This window comes from Triturus cristatus, chromosome 7, assembly GCF_964204655.1.
Source record: "Triturus cristatus chromosome 7, aTriCri1.1, whole genome shotgun sequence".
Classification (NCBI taxonomy): Eukaryota; Metazoa; Chordata; class Amphibia; order Caudata; family Salamandridae; genus Triturus; species Triturus cristatus.
This window is the reverse complement of record NC_140590.1, coordinates 138,142,061-138,165,666: the sequence shown is the minus strand read 5'-3', so window position 1 is coordinate 138,165,666 and position 23,606 is coordinate 138,142,061. Positions and strand designations below refer to the sequence as shown.

Here is a 23,606-nt window from a genome sequence, read left to right as displayed (position 1 = left end):
CAGCTTGACTGGATTCATGACCTGCTGTCAATCCAGTAGCCCCATACTTGACGAAACCCCACAATCGCTCAATGAGACAGCAACCAGTGAAATGTAGAACATCCTTATTCCAGACACATTCAGGGCAGTCGCCTGAAGATTGGTAAACATTTGCAGAATGTAAATTATAAATCCACCTTCCTGTGCAGTCTATTAACCTAAGGATTCTCTATGCTCATGGCCCTCTCTTCCAAATTTGTGTTATGCTTACTGTTGCATTCTGACATTTTTATTGAATGTTAAAGTTTTTTTCCTGTTGGGCCTCTGGATTCCAGATCCATTTGGTGTTTTCATAATATTTCCAGGAATAATCGCAATTAAACATTGTGGTTGGAGCTCGACCCTCCAGGTCAGTCCCTATTGTGGACTGGTGAAGCATTTGTATGTAGTGGGTACATTCCGTCCTTGGTTGCCCATGCCACAGGAAAATCTTTATTGCGACTGACCATTTTCGACATACAGGCCCCAGAGTACATCACATTTGATAGTCCCACACCACTACGTCTTCCCTATTGTAAAAACTGCTGGAGAAGTTATCATCGACTGGTTCAAGTAAACACAAACTCTGATTACTGGAAGCCACCTACATTTGAATACCAAAAGACAAGTATTCTAGAAAATGTGTTCCTGTCCAGAGGGAATGTGAACTAGCAGTTTGGTGAGCGTCGTAGTTTTTGGGATACGACCTGGTTGATTTCCATGTGAATGGTATCGGTCTGCAGTGGTGCACATGAGCTCAGAAGGTATAAAATGGAAGAACTCTGCGTAGTTACCTGTGGCTGTTATTCAAGCATGCCACCCATAACTTGTGGAACTCTATAAATCGCCATTTATTTTCACATGGGTTTTGATACTGGTGGTTGGGGCTGTGTGGTTTTCAGTTAGTGTGTTTTTTTTTTGGTGGTTTTTTTTTTTTGTGTGGTTTTTTTTGACAGTTTTTACCTGCATACTCAGCAGATGGGGCTTAAGCTGGCCAGCTTGTAGCCAGAGTTTATTGAAAAGGAGGGCTAGACCTAAATGTTTTAAAAATGTTTGGGATGGTATGTTTGCCGAAGAGACTCTAGCACCTTAGGATTTTTCTCCATAAATAATAATTGTAACTCTTCTTTTTACTTAAAACTTCATAATACTTATATTCTTCTTAGAAGTTACAGCACTGGCTGGATTTTAAGGTATTTTCTGTATTGTGTTCATGGTTTCTTACCCTTAACACCAGCCCCTCGGCCCCTGCCCTGTATTAAGCCGAATTTGCTCTGCTACCTCCAGAGTGATGCACGTGCAAAAGCAATGCAGTACTATTAGTCACTTTTCTTATTAAAAGATCATAACAATGTAGGATACTGCCCAATACCCCAGGGAGGAGAAACCCACCGCCCACTTAACCTCCAGTAGTCTTTTGCATATGAGTGCATTTAAAGCAAAACCTAAAAAATAAGTACAGGCGAAAGTTAAAGGAAGAGAGAGTGTGTGTGTATGTGTGTGTTTGATCCCTTTGGGGTTGCCTTATGCCTTTCTCAAGACTTCAAACTGTTACATTTCTAATGTCCAGTGCAAATGTTGTCTTAAACAATGGTGGAAGAATACTAGGGTGATTTGGAGGTTACATTTATGGCACTCAAAACATTGTGAAATACTTAAAATTGTTTCGCCTCTGTAAAGGTGACATACAGAGTGGTCCAGGTGACGAATGATCAGCTGGATGGACAAGGGGACACATCTGGAGCAGTCAGCGTGGTCTCCACAGCTGCCTTTGGTGGAACACAGCAGGCTGTTGCTCAGGTGGTAATAAATATTTTGTTTTTTGATTTGTTTTCTGCATTGGGGTTTGATATTTCTTTGTATTGTCTTTTAAAATTCTGCCTTTCTGCATAATAATGTTACTACTAGAAATCTGCTTTCCGTTGCATGTCAATCAAACATTCATAATGAGTATGTGTTTAGTTACGTGGATAACCTTGCCGTTTTTGGAAAGAAATGTATTTGTTGTTTGTAAACCTCATAATGACTTTATTTGCCATAAGCTTGTGTTCTGAAATTAGGATGCCATTTATTTTTTACATTTTAATTTTTCTTGAGGTTTTTTTTTCTTCATTGCTGTCTCACCTGAACAAAAGGCCCCTTAGGGACAGCATTTACCACCTCAGCACTTGGTGCATACTTAAGCTGATTTCCCTCTGGGTCTATCAGAAAAAAGGCACTTTACAGCCATTCTTGCTTGCTGTCCATGTCGAGCCGATTAAAGCAACCTGTTGGACTTTTGAGGCAGATCTTTTTCAATGTTGCGGGTTTTTAAGTGTAGCCATTGAGCACCCTTTTGTGCATTTGTTTTTCAATGTCGAGCCATTGCTCCCCAGTGAACAGCCTTTGTCATTTGAGAATAGAACAATCTCTCCATTATCCTATAATGCATCCTCCTCAGCTGAGTTCCAACTGCCCATTTTTGTGCCAAAGACATGCCAACCACTTCCCATTCACAATAGACGTAGTCTGACACATGCATCTCTGCTTCCAGTCTGTTGCCTTCTCACAGGTTTACGAGATTAGTACATCCTGAGAAGAGAAGCTTGGTGAAGGACTCTTGATCCAGTGACAAATTACCACATCAAAACCCTTGCTGCTTTTTCTTGTGGTAGGTTAAAAAAAGACTGGTTACAACATTTAGATTTTGCAATTCCCCACACAGGTTTCAGTAGCAATTCTCAGAGACTGGCTGGTACAGGAGGTTCAGTCTCATACAATAGCATGGAGACTCTTAATTGAAGAACATTAATGTGTATCAAACGACTAGCTTCTATATGTCATCTTCACAGCCTGTTGAGTGTGCCACTGTAGAAAAGCCAAAAACATATCCTCCTTGAAAAGTTGGGCTGGCATGCTTCGAACAACTTTTAATCCATTCTTTTTTTTTCCAGCCTCAGACAAATGTGTTCAATGGAATCATCCTCACAATTGGTATCATGCAGCAAACCCAGATATAATCCCTCTTATTTGCTCTTACATATCTTTGTACACCCGCTGTCGCAACTCCTCAGGCAATACCAGGTGAACTTTCAAATGGTCACCTAAATCCTACCCATATCCTTTCTAGTAGAACAACCAAGAAAAGAAAATGTTACTTGTTTAATACTAGTTCTTGATCACAGGACTCTGCACTGAAGTCATGAGCGTAGAAAATTCATGCCGGGCTGCCGGGACCCAGGAACACTTTTTTTTTTTTTTTCTTTTCTTTTTTTTTTTCAATTTTTAGTCTGCGTTGTTTTGGAGGTAGGCCTAACCATCGTAGCCTAAAAGACCAAAATTGATTTCTGATGGACACTTCTAAATGCAGATTCGTCACCTTAGAATACTCCTCACTTGCCAGACTGGACCCAGAAACTTCCCACAGGATGCATATTTTCATTCACCTTTTCTGCACTCCCGCAGACATTACCTGAGGATCAAAGTGGGCTAAAATCACACTTTGTTCCTTCGCAGAGGCTGGCAGTCATTGGCACTATTGTGGATACAGGGCAGTTCAAGGCCTTCCCTCAGGCACGGTGAGTCCAGGACATTCAGTCTATGATCTTGATGTTTCAGTCTCTGTCCTGAATCTTAATGAAAGCAGTTTTCAGTCTTCTGCTTTCTGGTCTCTTAACCTCCTTCATCTTCCTGGGCACATGCAGGCTCTCCCAATGGAATCCGTAGTTCAGATTGTCTCAGCACCCAGGAAACCTATTGGATGTCTCCCAGAGTTTGGTAGCGACTGCTCATAATTTGTACTGGTGGCTGATCAAATGCAATTGGTGCAGTTTCCCTTCTCTGCCCAGAGCAGTGTAGACTGATGGATTGCTACTCAGCTGGGGAGGTCGTCTTGGGGAAGCCTGGCCTCAAATCCATCTGTTAGAGGTGCAGGGCATTCGTCTAGCACTGAAGGCCTTCTTGCCATCAGTCATGGAGAAGCTAGTACAGGTTTTCATGGACAACACCACCACAATGTGGTATTGCAACAAGCAAGATAGTGTTGTCCTGTGCCAGGAGGCTCTCCACCTCGGGTTGATTAGAGCATTGGGGCATTTAACTAGTTACAAACTACTTGGTGGGAACATTGAATAGCACAGTTGACGAGTTAAAAAGGTGGTGTGTGGCAGAGTACAAAGGGTGTCTACATCCCAGTGTGTGGCCAGTGCATCTTTCATGCTGGGCAATGCATTATTCCACCTGCGTTCTTTGCTTCCCCATAAATCATAAAAAAGAAGACTCCATTGGCTGGACCCCCAAAGGGCATTAAACGAATACATTAATGGTATTTAGGAACACACTAGACAATAAGTGCTGTGGGGTTCTCTAGAGAAAGAAAGGTAAGGTTGTGTAGAAGGGGACCATTTTAAGGTGGATATTGCTGTGCATCAAGACTTCTTACGCGCTGGCCGAGAAGCAGCCTCCAGAAGGTCTGAAATTCAATTCCACCAGGGCCAAAGCAGCTACCACTACACTGGCACACAGAGAGCCTCTTCATGACATCTGCCAGGCTGCAACATGGACATCAATACATACATTCACAAAGCACACTGCCTTGAGCAGGTCCGGTGGGAAGGACTTCAACAGTTCAGTCCTGCAAAACATTTGGTCAGAGCCCATACCACTGACTTGGTTATCTTTGGTATCTATTCTCAGGTGAAAAATCTACTCTTGGAAGTATTCATGAGGCGAATAAGTCATTCTTTTTCATAGGTAACACTGTTCGAGGCATATGAGCTGCAGAATTCATAATTTTGCATAGATCGCCATCTGGTTTTGGGCTCTGATGATTGCAGTTTGTTGTTGTCTTGGAATAAGTCTTTGTAGTCACGAGATAAATGAATCCTTCCTTGGACGATAGTGCGCATGGGCATCGACTCCATCCTCAGTTTGTGTTTTTTCCGCCATCGGGTTCGGATGTAACTTTGGCTCCAGTTCTGTACCGTTTTCCAAACCTTTTCGACACGCAAACCATCACAACTTGATGGTATAGTTTTCGTTTGTGTTCCCTTCGACGCGCAAACTCAAAAATACTCGATTCCAGTCGTCGACGCGGGCTGCTGGGCCTGTCTGCGCCATTCGGGCCTACGGCTAATGGAAAGGATTCCATAAAAAAAAAGTGCCCCCAGTGTGGAGCTAAATTTCCACACAGCGACCACCACAAGGTCTGCAACCTTTGTCTCTCGCCAGAACACTAGGAAAAAGATTGCCAAGCCTGCGCCTCCTTTCGATCTAAAAAGACTATCCATGATCGCCGAGCTTGACTACAAGTTATGGCGCAACAGTCTGCACCGGTGCCAGAAGACCTCTTCAATGAAGGCCCGCCATTCCAGAGGCAGAGGATTCGGAGGAGCTCGACATAGTCTCTGAAGCTGAGGACTACGACTCTGATGACCACATCACTCCAGGTCAACGAATGAGTAAAACTGTCCCTGCCCCTACTCCACCCGAAAAAGGCTTTGGTCAAAACTTTGCCTGAAGGCCTTAGTCGCGACTAAAAGAAAACTTCAGAAGCCCTGCCTCCAGGCCCGGCTCTGAAGACAAAGGAAAAGCCTTCCGGTGGCTCGGGATCGAGCAAGCCGCATATTGGTGCCCAAAAAACACCGTCGGTACTGATATCGATAATACATCCTACTCCCATTACCTCCAAAAAGACCTCTGCATCAAGCTCTTCGGCACCAAAAAGACCAAAAGGCCTCTGATTCGAATAAACCCCGAAAACCTTCGGATCTGAAAAAGATGACTGACTCGACATCTAAGCCGATGGAGCAAAAAACCCCTTCTAAGGCTCCAGAGCAGAAATCAAAACCACGTTCGGAACCGAAAAAATCGGCCCGAAAGGAGACACCAACCAGGAAGAACTGTTTCAACCAGTTCCTATCGATCCGAAACAAAAGACATTGCATGTGGACCCTAAAATAGGCCATATTGTCAGTCTCCCAACAAAGAAGAGGAAATTAGACACCTCACACTCTCCTAGGGTGCCTGCGAAAAAAAGACTTTACAACTTCAACCCACAACCCTCTTCTCCCGTTCTTCCTACTAAGCCTTTGTCTCCTGTAAAGTCTCCCATACACTCTGCTAGTCTCTCCACCACCACAGGATAATGATGACCTAGGGGACGGGGGTGGACCTAATGACCCTGATGATGACACTGCTATACCACAGGACACATGGGCAGATTACAATGATACTGCAGCTCCTCCAGTCCTTCCTAATCCAGAGGCATACCCAACACGGCCATCTCCCCCAGATGACAACATAGGGTTTAGTTCGCTTATTGATAGGGCTGCTCAATATCATGGCGTACAAATGCATTCAGACCCCATGGAGGAAGACTTCCTGGTAGATACTTTTGCCCAGTCACAAAGGACAATACAAACATTGCCCATGCTCAAAGGTGTCATTAAACATGCACCAGACCTCTTCAAAGACACTTCTCAATCCTCGCATTGATAAATATAAACCCGCCCCCAATGATCCCACGTACATTGAAGGACAACTCCCTCTAGATTCATTGGTAGTGTCCAATGCAAGGAAACGTGATAATTCTCAAACCTCCGGTGATGCTCCACCTCCAGACAAAGAGTCTAAACTACTAGACGCTTCAGGTAAACAAGTTGCCTCCCAAGCAGCTAATCACTGGAGGATAGCTAAAGCACAAGCACTGCTTGCCAGGTATGATAGGGCTCACTACGATGACCTTGAGGACCTAATTCAGCATTTGCCTGACCAATACAAGGCCAAAGCCCATGATCTGGTCCAGGAGGGCAAGTTAATTACAAATGCATCCATTAAATGTGCCCTTGATGCAGCAGACACCACATCTAGATCTGTCAGCACCAGTGTCTTACTACGCAGACATGCATGGTTGCCCATTTCTGGTTTTAAACAAGAAGTGCAAACTACTATCTTGAATCAGCCATTCGACCAAGAACACCTGTTTGGCCCAGCTGTAGACACAGCTTTAGAAAAAATGAAAAAAGACACGGACACTGCAAAATCTATGGGAGCATTACAGTCTCCATCAACACAAGGCTCTTTTCATCGCTCCTTTTATAGGGGCGCATCCAAAAACATCAGTGCAGACACTGCTTCCTCCTCCTACAAAAGCCCCACACAAACATCCCCCAACAAGGGATATTTCAGAGGTGGGTACAGGGGAAATAATAAAGGGAGAGGCTAAGGTAACAACAATTGTACCACCCCCACTACCAAACAATGACTTCCCTCCACTCCTACCAGACCGGTCGGAGGAAGACTCTCACAGTTCCCACCTGTCTGGAACTCATCACTACAGACAGGTGGGTAAGACACATTATCTAGTATGGTTACTGCCTGGAACTTACCGCAACCCCCTCCCTTTCCCCCCCCCCCCCCCCAACATACCGCCCAAACAGCGTCCCATGTCCACAGAACATCAAACGCTCATCAAACAGGAATTTTTCTTACTGCTTCAAAAGCATGCAATAGAACCAGTTCCCCTACAGCATCAATGGACAGGGGTTTACTCCCTGTACTTTCTAATCCTCAAAGGACGGTACTCTCAGACCAATACTGGACCTCAGACCTCTCAGTTTCTACACACGGTCAAATCACTTTCACATGATCACTCTTCAACAAATCCTTCCACTACTTCAACAAGGTGCCTTCCTTGCCACTTTAGATCTCAAGGACGCCTACTTCCATATTCCTATACACCCTGCTCCCAAGAAATATCTAAGGTTTACAGTGGACGGCCAACACTATCAGTTCAAGGTTCTCCCATTCGGAGTAACCACCGCACCCAGGGTCTTCACAAGCCTCACCAAGTCGCATCTCCAGCCCTCCTACCTACATTAGTATCTAGGGGCTACAATAGACACTTCCAAAGCTCTTGCATACCCCAATCCAGCCAGGATAGCCAGTATGCAGACCCTCATCCCAAAATTACAACCCCATCACTCCCTACCAGCTAGAGTGTTTATGCAGCTCATAGGAATGATGGCCTCTTGCATTTTCATAGTACCTCATGCAAGACTTCAGATGCGCCCTTTACAGGAACGCTTAGCACGTCAGTGGAACCAGGCTCAAGGTCAGCTTTCAGATCTGGTGTTGGACAGCCGCACACATCACTCTCTGCAGTGGTGGAACACACAAAACCTTTCCAACGGGGGGGGGGGGGCTGTTCCTAGACCCAGTTCCACAAATAGTGCTAACAGGGAGTCATCACTCACCTGCTGGGTAGCCCATCTCTTAAACCACACCGTTCAGGGCAGGTGGACCCCTCAACAAAAAGTGCTCTACCAACTGGAGTTACTAGCAATCTTTCTGGCATTAAAATCATTCCAGCCACATCTCACCAACAAAGCTGTCCTTGTCCCCACGGACAATATGACAGCAATGTATTATATACAAAAACAAGGAGGAACACATTCTTTTCAGCTTTCTCAACGAGCGTAAGAAATATGGAGATGGGCCATCCCACAAAAGATGTATCTTCTGACAGAACATCTTCCAGGAATACACAATCAGATTGCGGATCTGCTCAGTCAGACACAGCAGAACCTAAATGGGAACTTCATCCTCAAGTTCTTCATCCATTCTTTCACATGGTGGGCCATCCAGACATAGATCTGTTCGCCACACACACAAACGCAAAATGCCCAACCTTCGCCGCCAGATATCCACACCCATTTTCCAAGGACAATGCGATATGGATGAATTGGTAGGCAAATTTGCGTACGCTTTTCCGCCACTCCCACTCATTCCATTAGTAGTGCGCAAGCTCAAACAGTCTCTCAAAATGATCCTAGTTGCAACATGGGCCCGGCAACCATGGTTCACAACACTTCTGGAACTGTTCCACACCAAAAACTACACCTCTCCCCAAAGCTTCTTACACAGAACCTTGGAGAGATAAGGCATCAAGATCCAGCTCAGCTGAACCTGGCAATCTGGCTCCTGAAGTCCTAGAGTTCGGTTACCTCAACCTCCCACCGGACTGTATGAATATTATTAAAGAAGCTAGACGCCCTACTACCAGAGCTTGCTATGCAGCCAAATGGAAAATATTTGTCATTTACTGCAATAACAAAAAAATTGACCCACTAGATGCTTCAATTCAAAATATCATTTGCTACTTACTGCATCCACAAAGATGATATAATCTAGCATTCACGTCCATAAGATTACATTTTGCGGCTATTGCCGCTTACCTACAAAACAGACATTTGTCATTATTTAGGGTACCTCTTATTAAAGCGTTCATGGAAGGCCTTAAAAGGATAATTCCTCCCCCAATCCCACCCCCTCCATTGTGGAATTTAAACATTGTCCTTACTAGGCTCATGGGTCCTGTATTTGAACCTGTACACAAATGTGAACTGTAGTTCCTTCCTTGGAAAGTAGCTTTCCTAGTCGCAATCACCTCTCTCAGAAGAGTAAGTGAGATCCAGGCTTTAACCATTGAAGAACCATTCTTACAAATACATCATAACAAGGTGGTTCTTAGAACAAATCCAAAATTTCTTCCCCTAGTAATCTCGGCTTTCCATCTTAATCAACCAGTGGCATTACCTGTTTTTATTTCTCCCCAAAACCAGATTCTGTAGCAGAAAGAGCTCTTCATACTGTGGATGTCTAAAGAGCTATACTTTATTACATTGACAGAACTAAACCTTTTAGAAAAACAAACCAAATGTTTGTAGCTGTCTCGCCACCTCATAAAGGAAACCCCATCTCAAAAGCTGGCATTGCTAGGTGGATAGTCCAATGTATTCAAATATGCTACCACAAAGCAAAACGTACATTGATAGTTCCCCCTAGAGCGCATTCAACGTGCAAAGTCGGGGCTTTCATGGCATTCTTAGTGAATAATCCCTTAGATGACATTTGTAAGGCAGCAACATGGTCTACGCCACACACCTTCACCAAACACTATTGTGTAGACGTGCAGGCAAAACAACAAGCTTCTGTAGGCCAGGCTGTTCTTAAACCACTTTTTCAGACCACTGCAACAGATACAGGTGACCACCGCTAGGGGAGAGCACTGCTATATAGTCTATGCACAAGTATGTATTCTGCAGCTCATATGCCTCGAACGGAAAATGCTACTTACCAGTATGCATCTGTTCTTGGCATGTAGAGATGCAGAATGACATACGCCCACCCGCCTCCCCGGAACCTTTATCTGTTCCAGTGTTATCTTACTTGGATACATTACACATGGACATCTTTTCTGTTTCTTACAAACTCCATCATTTCCCATCATGGTGAAAAACAATCTAAAGATTGAGTCGATGCCCATGCGCACTATTGTCCAAGGGAGTAGTCACCTATCTCGTGACTACAAAGACTTCCAAGACAACAACAAACTGCAATCTTCTGAGCCCAACACCAGATGGCGATCTATGCACAAGTATGTCATTCTGCAGCTCTGCATGCCAAGAACAGATACATACTGGTAAGTAGCATTTTCCTTCTAACACTTCCATTAGGTGTGCTTTAGACGCAGCTGACACAACAGATCGCGCTGTCCACACTAGTGGTCTTCTAACACTTCACTCCTGGCTAAGGATATTGGGGTTTAAACCTGAAGTTCAGGCCTCCATTTTAAACCTACCCTTTGATAAAGAACACCTTTTTGGTCCTGTGGTGGATACCGGTTTAGAAAAAATGAAAAAGGACTCAGAGGTCGCCAAATCCATGGGAGCTTTGCAGTCCCCCGTCTGGTAGAGGTTCCTTTTGCCGCTCATTTTAAGGGGGGGCTCAAAAAATGTATCCACAGATACCTCATTTTCCTATAAAGTCAACAATCTGTCATCCTCTTCCAGAGGTTACTTTAGAGGAGGATTTTGAGGCAATAATGGCAAGGGAAGGGACAAAGGTAACACACCCGTACTTCCCCTGCAGCAAACAAACAGTGGCTTGCCTCCTCTTACCCCCAATTATTCCACACCTGTCAGGGGACATCTCTCCAATTTCTTCCTGCCTGGAATACAAATACTTCAGATAGATGGGTCCTAGATATTATCCAATCTGGTTATTGCCTGGAGCTTACCGAATATCCCCCAAACATTCCACCGCAAACACACAAAATGTCACCAGAACATCTGTAGCCACTCAAACAAGAAGTACTCTCTCTACTGCAAAAAGGAACTATGGAGCCCGTCCTATTACAATATCAAGGGCTTGGGGTATACTCTCTATACTTTCTCATACCCAAAAAGGACGAATCTCTCAGGCCTATAATAGACCTCGGAGACCTAAATCTCTATATTCAATCAGACCATTTTCACATGGTAACACTCAAGTGCTGTGTTTTAATGGGGGTATCCAAAGTGACAGGGGGAGTAAGGGGCAGAGTGTGAAAAGAAACAGTGTGTAGGTAAGTAAAACTAGCTACAGGGTAACAAAATCAATTTTAATAGTAGTTCCCATCAGCTAGGATTAAAATGAGGTGATCTAGGATTAACCAAATATCCTAGTAATTGGTGGTCGACATGTTTCTGCCAGATGACTTAATTGTTCGCGGCATTCATCAGGACCTCTCAATATATCACTCTGCTCATATAATTAAAAATGAATTACAGACCATACTCGTTGGTAGGTAATAAATGACACAAGGACCAGCTGCAGTCCGGTGCAATGTCTCTGAAAAAAATTAACATGTCCCTTACATCTACATGTGAGACGTGGCATGAAGTGAATGCGTGTCACACCTCTCCATCGTCTCCTCTCCTTCCTTTTGGGACATGAGAATAAGCCTATTTTTATTTTTGAAATACTGCTGTCTGGGTGAATTCTAGATAGTGCTCGCCACACTACATCGATTGAGAGCAACACTTATCTATTAGTGTTTATATATTTCTTCGTGCAACTTGTGTAAACCATTCTGAACCAGTCTTTTATCTTTTTAGCAACCTGTGCTCTTTAGCACCATTCGTCGCAAGGTAGAGGTAAATTAATATTACCCATAGGTGAGTTCCTAGAAAATACTTACTCACCAGAATGTTTTGTGTTTTAATCACGTGTGCAACACATATCACGTGTGTGGTGTTTCTTTTGGGTATGTGGAGGTTGACCTTTTAAGTTGGTATAAATGACAATGAACTGTTAATTTTTTTCAGAGACATTGCACCGGACTGCAGCTGGTCCTTGTGTCATTTATTACCTACCAACGAGTATGGTCTGTAATTCATTTTTAATTATATGAGCAGAGTGATATATTGAGAGGTCCTGATGAATGCCGCGAACAATTAAGTCATCTGGCAGAAACATGTCGACCACCAATTACTAGGATATTTGGTTAATCCTAGATCACCTCATTTTAATCCTAGCTGATGGGAACTACTATTAAAATTGATTTTGTTACCCTGTAGCTAGTTTTACTTACCTACACACTGTTTCTTTTCACACTCTGCCCCTTACTCCCCCTGTCACTTTGGATACCCCCATTAAAACACCTCACGCTCCTCTCTTGTCCCCCTTTTTTGAGAGTTGTAGCCCACACTGTATACCTTGCGGTTACAGTGTGCAAGAGGGGACCCAATGATGAAGCATGTCACCCTCGGGTGAGTGAGGGTTCTCGTCTTTAAAAGAATTATTTTCTTGGCCTCCCTTCCTCATACACACATGTCTCCCTCTTAGGACATAAGCATCTCGTCACTTTTTGTGAGATACATTCATTTGGAGTCAGTGATGTCTGATGCTTTATTTTTCTCCATTATTCGTACCCCTTAGTGTGATATATAACACTCAAGTGCTCCCACTCCTTCAGCAAGGCGACTTTCTGTCTACTCTAGACTTAAAATTCGCATACTTCCATATTCTAATACATCCCGCTCATCGCAAATGCCTCAGGTTTGTGGTAGGGGGGATAACATTATCAGTTCAAAGTACGCCCATTCGGAGTCACCACTGCTCACCGAGTATTCACCACATGCCTGGTAGTAGTCTCAGCACATCCGCGAGGACCACATATTCACGTCTTCCCATACAGATACGACTGGCTCATCAAAACCAGCACACTCACAGTGTCTATAGCACACTAACAGAACAGTATACTTACTGCACAACCTGGGATCACAGTAAATCTGTTAAAGTCCCATCTCCAGCCCTCCAATACGCAAACTTACTTAGGATACACTCTAGGTACACATAAAGCTCTAGCCTGTCCCGACCAAGCCAGAATCCACAATATTCAGGCTCTAATGTCCAAGTTTCAGCCCAACCACTCATTACCAGCTCGGGTATTCATACAGCTACTCGGAACGATGGTATCTTGCATCATGATAGTTCCCTATGCAAGACCTCAAATGCGTCCCCTTCAGGAATGTTTAGCACGTCAGTGGAATCCATCTCGGGTTCAATTGGCCGATCTAGTGTTGGTGGACAGCCGCACTCCTCGCTCTCTGCAGTGGTGTAATCCACAGAACCTTTCTAAAGGGCGGCCTTTCAGCGACCCAGTTCCACAGACCGTGCTAACAGCAGATCCATCGCTCAATGGTTGGGAAGCTCATCTCCAAACTCGCACAATTCAGGGATTGTGGAGTCAAAAGCAACTCCACAAAAATCATCTAGAGCTGCTAGAAGTCTTTCTATCGCTCAAAGCCTTCTAGGCTCACCTTGTAGGCAAAGCTCTCCTGATACGCACAGACAACATGACAGCCATGTATTGCATACAGAAACGGGGGGGGGGGGGAGGGGGGGAGGGCGACACTCTCTCCAACTGTTTCACATTGCACAAGCCATTTGGAGGTGGGCCATTCATCACAGGATTTAAATCCCAGCGGAACACCTACCAGGAGTGAACAAACAGATCACAGATCTGATGAGCAGACAAACGCAAAAGATCCACGAGTGGGAACTTCACCCTCGAGTTCTCCAGTTCTTGCCGATGTTGGGTTTCTCAGACATAGATCTGGTCGCCACGCAACAAAACGCAAAATGCCCAAACTTGGCCTCCAGGTATCGACACCCATAATCCAAAGGCAATGATCTATGGATGAACTGGGCAGGGATATTTGACTACACTTTTCCGCCTCTCCCACTCATTCCATTAGTGGTTCAGAAGCTCAGACAAACATCCCTCGCACTAATCCTGGTAGCTCCCACATGGGCCCGTAAACCCTGGTTCACTACTCTGTTGGAACTCTCAGTAGTTTCTTATCAAAAACTACATCTCCCACCCAGTCTCCTCACGCAGAGACATGGAGAGATAAGACATCCAGATACCAAAACACTCAACCATGCGATCTGGAACCTGAAATCATGATTATCAGAATCTTCCACCAGACTGTATGAATATCATTTAAGTAGCCAGAAGACCTAATACTAGAGCTTGCTACGCAGCTAAATGGAAGCGGTTTGCTATTTATTGTAATAACCACGTTAACCCGCTGGATGCTTCAGTTCAAAGTATTGTTTGTTATTTACTGCATTTGCAGTGCTCAAATCTAGCATATACATCTATACGCTTGCATCTCTCTGCAATAGCTACATACCTTCAGAATAGACAAAATCTGTCTCTTTTCAGAGTGCCTGTTATCAAGGCTTTTATGGAGGGACTTAAGAATCATTCCACAAAGACTTGCACCTGCCCTAGCGTGGAATCTTAATATTGTCCTCACCAGACTAATGGGTCCACCCTTTGAACCATTGCATAAATGTGAACTGCAATTTCTCTCTTGAAAAGTTGCTTTCCTCATTGCTACTAGATCACTGAGGAGAGTGGGTGAACTTCTGGCACTAACCATAGAAGAACCATTTTAACCAATACACCAGAGCATGGTGTTTCTCACTAACCCTAAATTTCTACCCAATGTAGTATCTTCCTTCCACATCAACCAATCTGTTGAGTTGCCTGTGTTCTTTCCTCAACCAGATTCCGTGGCAGAACGAGCTCTACACACATTAGATGTTAAACAAGCTTTACTCTATTTCATAGAAAGGACAAATCCTTTTCGAAAACTAAACAAATTTGTTGCTTTTGCTCCACCGCACAAAGGCAATCCCATTTCTAAATCGGGTATTGCCAGGTGAATAGTCCAATGCATTCAAACATGCTATGCACAAGCACAGAGAACTTTAACAATTTCCCCTAGAGCGCATTTCACTTGCAAACAAGGGACTTCTATGGCTTTCTTAGAAAACATTCCCATTTCTGACATATGTAGAGCTGCAACAGGGTTACACCACACTCATTTACGAAACACTATTGTGAGAATGTGTTAGCCAGACAGCAAGCTAATGGCAGGCCAGACAGTTCTACGTACACTTTTTCAAACAACTGCAACAGCTAGAGGTTAACCACTGTATAGACTATACAGCAGTTACCTCCCAAAGCAAGTGCAAACATCCGGACCCAACACTAGATGGCAGACTATGCAAAGCATGTAAATCTACAGCTCTACATGCCAAGAACAGATGCATACTGGATAAGTAGCATTTTCCATATTGCTGTTTTAAGAAGCCAGCACATTGCATCTTCTAGCATGATAAAGCACTCTCTTCTTTCCACTAAATGTTATCTCATATTTTCATTCAAGTTATTTCCCTTTTGACCTTCTTTATGGAAACACTCTTTAATTACAGAGAGGGCTTTTCATATATTGAAAGTTGATGACCTACTACATCCGGGTACCAAACCACTAAATGACTGGTCATGTGGGCATTTGCCACCCACTTTAAAAGCAGTACCCCTTTGGATGGATGGACATAATCTAGACCACTGTCAAGCAGCATACTGTAATCATGTAGTGGAATTTCCCAAATACACAAGAAAATGTTTTTGGCATATGTGGCTGTAGATGTACATGCTTTGCATACTCCTGCCACCTAGTGTTAGGTCAGTATGTTTACAAGTTGTTTTTCTTTGAAGAAGTCTTTAGAGTCACGAAGTATGGTGACTCCTCCTCTTGGTAAAAGTGTGAATGGGCATCGATACCATTGTTAGATTGTTTTTCTAACATCTACCCCCCCACCATACCACCCAAACACAGTCCAATGTCACAAGAACATCTGTTACTGCTAAAGCAGGAGGTAATCTCCCTCCTACAAAAAAGTGCAATAGAACCAGTTCCCCTGCACCAACAAAACCAGGGAGTTTACTCCCTCTATTTCTCATACCAAAGAAGGACGGATCTCTAAGGCCTATTTTAGACCTCGGACCCCTAAACCTTTACATACACTCAGACCACTTACACATGGTCACACTTCAGCAGGTCCTCCCTCTGCTTTCCCAGGGCGACTTCCTTGCTACTCTAGACCTCAAGGACGCCTATTTCCACATTCCCATTCACAGCGCTCACAGAAAATATCTCAGATTCGTAGTGGACGGTCAGCACTATAAATTCAAAGTACTCCCATTTGGAGTCACCACAGCACCAAGAGTGTTTACCAAGTGCCTAGCGGTGGTGGCAGCACACCTAAGAAGACAACACATCCATGTCTTCTCATATCCAGACGACTGGCTCATAAAAGCCAATCAGTGTGTACAACACACTTGCGCCACTATTCAACAACTTCACGACCTGGGGTTCACATTAAACCACGCCAAGTCCCAGCTGCAACCGTCCCACACACAATACCTGTGCCGCAATAGACACCTCAAGGGCGCTAGCCTATCCCAGTCCCGCCAGGATAGCGAGCATACAAGCTCTTCTCACCAGATTCCAACCAGCAACACACTCTTCCAGCTCGAGTGTTCATGCAACTCATAGGGATGATGAGCTCTTGCATATTCATAGTGCGTCATGCAAGACTCCAGATGCCTCCTCTCCAAGAGTGCTTAGCATGCCAATGGAACCAGGCTCAAGGTCAGCTAACAGATCTGGTGTTGATAGACGGTCGTACCCATCGCTCTCTGCAGTGGTGGAACACCAAGAACCTTTCCAAAGGGCGACCATTCCTCGAGCCGGTTCCTCAAATAGTCATGACAGCGGACGCATCGCTCTCTGGCTGGGAGCTCACCTACTTCCTCACACCATACAGGGCAGGTGGACACCTCAGCAAAAGTTACTCCACATCAACCACCTAGAGCTACTAGCCATATTCCTAGCCTTGAAAGCATTCAAAAAACACATTTCAGGCAAAGCTGTCTTAGTCCGCACCGACAACATGACAGCCATGCATTGTATACAAAAACGAGGCGGGACACACTCTCTGCAGCTCTCTCAGCTCGCACAGAGCATATGGAGGTGGGCTATACCTCCAGAAAATTTTTCTCCTAGCCCAACATGTCCCAGGAGTCCAAAACACAATAGACGATCTGTTGAGCCGTCAAACACAACAAATCCACTAGTGGGAACTTCATCCACAAGTTCTTCAACCGTTTTATCAGATGTGGGGGCGACCACAGATAGATCTCTTCGCCACCCACCAAAACGCCAAATGCCCAATCTTCGCCGCCAGGTATCCTCACCCATTGTCCAAAGGCAATGCGATATGGATGAACTGGTCAGGCAGATTTGCGTACGCTCTTCCGCCTCTCCCACTCATTCCACTAGTGGTGCGCAAACTACAGCAACACTCCTTAACGCTCATCCTAGTTGCTCCAACTTGGGCCAGACTACCATGGTACACCACATTGCTGGCCTCTCCGTAGTTCCGCACCAAAAATTACACCTCTCTCCACACCTCCTAACCCAGAACCGTGGAGAGATACAACACCCAGACCCAGCTCAGCTCAACCTAGCGATCTGGCTCCTGAAGTCCTAGAATTTGGTTACCTCAACCTTCCTCATGACTGTATGAACTTCATCAAAGAAGCTAGACGGCCTACCACTAGAGCATGCTATGCAGCCAAGTGGAAAAGATTTGTAATATACTGCCATAACAACAACACTGATCCCCTAGATGTGTCAATCCAACACATCATAGGCTACTTACTACACCTCCAAAGATGCAACTTAGCCTACATGTCCATCAGACTGCATCTTGCTGCCATAGCAGCATATTTGCAAAATAGACAACATCTATCACTTTTCAGAGTACCTGCCATAAAGGCTTTTATGGAAGGACTCAGAAGAATAATTCCCCCCAGAGTACCACCTTCACCTGTGTGGAATTTAAACATCGTTCTCTCAAGGCTAATGGGGCTGCCATTTGAACGTCTACATAAATGTGAGCTACAATTCTTAACATGCAAAACTGCTTTCCTAGTAGCTATTACTTCTCTACGAAGTTAGCGAACTTCAAGCACTAACTATTCAGGAACCCTTTCTGCAAATGCATCATAATAAGGTTGTTCTCCGAACTAATCCTAAATTCCTCCCTAAAGTCATTTCTCCCTTCCACCTCAATCTGTGGAGCTGCCTGTATTCTTCTCGCAGCCACAAACAGTCGCAGAAAGAGCTCTTCATACCTTAGATAACAAAAGAGCACTGCTGTTCTACATAGAGAGAACACAACCTTTTCGTAGCACCAAACAACTATTTGTGTCTTTCTTACCACCACACAAGGGCAACCCCATATCAAAATCTGGGATAGCTAGGTGGATTGTCAAATGCATCCAAATTTGTTACCACAAAGCAAAATGTACATTATCTGTTCCTCCTAAAGCCCACTCTACACGAAAGATAGAGGCTTTAATGGCATTTTTAGGGAACATTCCCTTAGACGATATCTGCAGAGCAGCTACATGATCTATAAAGCACACATTCACAAAACACTATTGTGTCGATGTGCAAACTAAACAACAAGCTAGTGTGGGCCAGGCTGTACTCAAAACACTATTTCAAACTACTGCAACAGATACTGGTGGTCGCTGCTAGGAGGGGATACTGCTATACAATCTATGCATAGGGTGTAATCTGCAGCTCATATGCCTCGAACGGAATATGCTACTTACCAGTATGCATCTATTCTTGGCATGTAGAGCTGCAGATCTACACTGCCCACCTGCCTCCCCGGCTACCTTTTATCTGTTCCAGTATTATCTTACTTAGATACACCATACATGGGCATCCTTCCTGTTTCTTACAAAGCTCCATCATTTCCCTGCTGGCGAAAAACAATCTGAGGATGGAGCCGATGCCCATGCGCACTATGATCCAAAGGAGGAGTCACATACCTTGTGACTTCCAAAGACTTTCCAAAACAAAAACCAGTGCAAACATCTGGGCCCAACACCAGATGGCGATCTATGCATAGTGTGTAGATCTGCAACTCTACATGCCAAGAACAGATGCATACTGGTAAGTAGCATATTCCTTCCAACTCCTCCAGTAGATTCGCATTAGATGCGGTGGATACCGCAGCCAGAGGCATCCACACCAGTGTCCTCCTAAGGAGACATGCCTGGCTGCACATCTCTGGTTTTAAGCTAGAAGCCCAGCAAACCTAGCTTAACGTCCCATTTGATAAAGAGCATCTTCGCAGCATAAGTAGATGAGGCCTTGGAGAAAATGAAGACACAGAGGTTTCCAAGTCTATGGAGGCACTTAAAACACCCACTCCTTGGGGCTCCTTTTGTCTCTCCTCATACAGAGCAGGTTCAAAGACCACGTCTACAGGTGCCTCTGCATCCTCCTACAGGTTGCAGTCCCACACCTCCATAGAGGTTACTTCAGAGGCAACTACAGGGGTAACCACTTCAAAGGTCAAGGCAAAAGTACACCAGCTGTAACATCCCTTCTGGTAAGAAGCAGTGACTCGTTCAGCCTCCCCCCCTTGTCCCCCCCCCCCCCCCCCCCCGCCCCCGATCATATTTTACCTGCGGGGGGGGGGGGGAGAGAGGAATCAACTGCAGCAGTTTGTTCCCTCCTGGCAGTCTATAACATTGGACAGGTGGGTGTTGGACATTATCCAATGTGGTTATTGCCTGGATCTCATCAGCACTCCTTCCAATATTCCACACCCTGCACCCACAGAGACTCTGGAACACCAACAACTGCTCAAACATGGTGTGCAAGCTTACTCAACATCAATGGTTATGGGTTTATTCCCTGTACCTTCTAATTCCCAAAAAGAACTGCTCCCTACAGCTGATACTAGATCTACGGCCTCTAAATCACACTTCCAACGGCTGCTTCAACTTCCACAGCAGGGCAACTTTATCAGCACTAGACTTGAAGGATGCATACTTCCACATACCCATTCACCCAGCACATCACAAATACGTTTGGTTTGTGATAGCAGGAAAACATTACCAATTTAAAGTCCTTCCATTCAGAGTCACCACTGCACCCAGTGTTCACCAAATGTCTAGCAGTAGTAGCAGCCCATTTACGCAGACATAACATCCATGTCTTCCCATATCTGGACGGCTGGCTTATCAAAGCACGTACAGATCTTCTGTCATTAACACACTCAGACTACCATAAACGTACTACATCAACTAGGGTTCACCATCAATGTTAAGAAGTCCCTCCCCAGCTTTCAAAGCTGGAACCATATCTAGGGGTTATGCTCAACACTCCGTTAGCCTATCCAAATGCAGCCAGGATTCAAAACTTTCAAACACTTTTACCACAGTTTCAAGCCAATCAGTACTTAACAGTCAAAACTTTCATGCGTCTTTTGGCAATGATGGTATCATGCATAGCCATAGTGCCTCATTCAAGGCTGAACATGCGTCCTCTATACTCTCTGTAGTGATGGAACACACAAAACTTGTTAAAGGGGCTGCCGTTAATAGACCTAGGTCCATAGGTCGTGCTGACGCATTCCTCACAAATTGGGGTGCTCACCTACAAAATTGAACACCAGAATCTACATATTAACTACCTAGAGCTTCAAGCTGTTCACCTAGCACTGAAAGCATTTCAATCTCACCTCGCAGGCCAGGTTTTCTTAGTCCAGACGGACAATATAACAGCCGTGTACTATGTACAACAAGCATTAGCATAGCCAATAGGTCTTGCCTTTGGGACTTTAGAAGTGTTTAGCCAGAGCATGCCCTTTTCATGTAGATGCCTTTACCACACATGCAATGTTTTCACGCTATGTTGTAGAGCAGGGTGGCTGATGTGCATAATGTTGAAAACGTATAGTAAAGTGATAAGTATTCTACACGTTTATGAAAAGCAATACGCATATATAGGTACATATCTATAGTACAAATAAATGCTTTTATACTGTGAGATATGCTGTATATTTCTATCTGTTTGCATATGGTGGTTATGTGGGGAAGAGCCAATTCTTGAGTATTTTTCTGAGGAGAACGTGGTTGTTTTTGGATCTTATGTTGGGGGTAAAGGGTTCCATAGTTTTGCTGCTTGAACAGAGAATGATGTGCCACCCATTGTATTTTTCTTGTATCTTGGGATTTTGAGGTGAGGTGCCACTCTAGAGCGGAGGTTCCTTTGTTGGATGTGTTTGGTGATTTTATTCCTGATGAAGACCAATCCTGTTCCATTTATCGCTTTGTGGGTGATACAAAGCAGCTTGAACGTGGATCTTCTTGCAACTGGTAACCAATGCAGGGCTTTCAAGGCAGGGAAGATGTGGTCTTGTGGTTTTATATGTAAGAGTAGTCTGTCAGCCGAGTTCTGAATCCGTTGTAGTCTTTTCATGGTTGTTAAAAGGTGATCCATGGTAGGGGCTATTGGCGTAATCGAGTTTGGACAAAACAAGGGAAATGGTTGTCTGGACCTTGTGTGGAAATCTCAAATGGGGGAAGGTTCATCGCAGAGTTTTTATAGCAACACCGCTTGATCCTGCTAGTTTGTCCACTTGGGCATTCATCGAAGGCTTGGAGTCCATGGTCATTCTAAGGTTTCTTACTTCCTTCGATATGTTAGGATGTGTTCCCAGATCATTAGGCCACATGGCGAGTGGGTCATATTGTTTCTAATTGCCACACGTGAGTAATTCCGTTTTGGAAGTCTTTAATTTGAGATGGCTCCACTTCATCCATTGATCCACAGCTCCGAGACAACTGAAAATTGGCGAGTTTCCAATATCTTTGGGGCATTGCAGTTGTCGGAGTATTTGCGAGTCATCTGCATATATATAGCACATGAGGTGAAATTGATTTAGAGCTGGTAATGACTTCATGTAGATGTTGAGAAGCATGGGTGAGATCATAGAGCCTTGACGGACTCCTGCTTTTGTGAACTACGGTTTGGACAAGAAAGGTGGGGTGTGGATTACTTTAGTTATGTTGCAAAGGTAGGACGCAATCCAGTCTAGAGCAGTCCCCTCTGCCGGCTTCGTGGAGTCTGTATCAGAGTGTCATGGTCAACCGTGTCAAAGGCAGCTGAGAGGTCCAAGAGAAGTAGCGCAGCAACCCTGTTGCAGTCAACTGAGTTCTTCAGGTCATCCCAGATGGCAAGGAGGGCAGATTCTGTGCCTCTTCCTGGACCGAATTCTGTTTGGAAGTCTGAAAGTATGGCATTCTCTTCAATGAATTGTGACATCTGGGCAAAAGCTGCTCTTTCTAACAGTTTGCCCAGGAAAGATTCATTTGAAATCGGTCTGTAGTTTTCAGGATTTAGCTGATCCAAGTTAGTTTTCTTCAGTACTGGGCATTTGTATGACTTTTTGAGTTCTCCTGGAAATATTCCAGTATTTAAGGAGTTGTTGATGATTCTCCTTACTGGAGTGGGAGCAGAGGTTGTTAGAAGAATTGTCTTGAAGGTTTGCGGTCGACATGGGTCAGAAGGGCTGCCAGCAGGCCTCCTTGCTTTGACCATGTCCATAAATTCATCATGTGCAATGTGTTGGACGATATGGAAAGGCTGGGTTAGAGTATTTTTGGATTCTATGTCAGGACCGGAGGCTTCGGATTATGCTATCTGTCTTCGCTTTATTACTTATCAGAAACAGACAGCAGCCAGAGAGATTCGTAAATATCAGAGTAAAAAACCATACAAAAAACTACAACTCCCTACAACCAGGGAGATAACATAGTAAATTAGTCCATCAACTATTTCTGTGACACCATCCAAAGTCCTCTGTCAGCTCTCTCTCCTCCTCTTTCTTCGCTGCTGCGCAGCCAGTTAAGTGCTCTTGGTCATTTATTGTACTTTCGAATGATTGTTTGTTTGTTTTGGTGCTAGTTACGTGTTCGGATTCACGTTCGTGGGCATTCAATGTAATTTTTTCCATTGTTGTTTTTTTTCATTTCAGAGCCCCTACCGGCCGCTGGAGCGTTCTCGCTCCTTACGCGGCCGGCTCCCCTGCTGCTGCGGCTTCTTTATACGCCGCTAGGGGCGCTTGACCGCCTTGTCGCTCTCGCGTCGCGTCTCCTCAGATGAGGAGCGCGCCGCGAGACCAACGGTCACAACCATCGCCTGCTGCCTCACCTCTGACGTCCGCATCGCGGACTGTACTTTCTCACGGCATTGTTTCTTCTTACGCCCCGGTGGGGGTCTGTATTGCGGTATAAACCGCGTTGAACGTGCTTCGGTATTCAGCGCTGTAGGCACCAGCCGAACACCATGCATCTTGCGGATGGTGTCCCATTACATTCTGGGCATTTCATTCCAAATTGAATTTGGGCTAAAAACACTGTTTTGCAACGCGGTAACTGAGGGTTTTTCCGCGTTGAGGGTCTGGTGCAGCCCTATTGTAACCCTCTGGGCTACCCTATCTTTGCGGCCTTTGGTCTGCTCATAATCCTATTGCCCTGCTGGTTGTGTGAC

General features: G+C 44.7%; 1 protein-coding gene across 3 annotated transcripts in view; it reads left to right on the top strand.

The window, feature by feature from the left end:
• Positions 1–23,606, top strand: part of USF2 (upstream transcription factor 2, c-fos interacting) — a 297,619-nt gene that overhangs the window by 72,046 nt on the left and 201,967 nt on the right. For all 3 annotated transcript variants that reach the window (XM_085615849.1, XM_085615850.1, XM_085615851.1), the window contains exon 4: positions 1,699–1,818. In XM_085615849.1, coding sequence (XP_085471975.1) covers positions 1,699–1,818 — 120 coding nt within the window. The remainder of the gene's footprint in view (positions 1–1,698; positions 1,819–23,606) is intronic.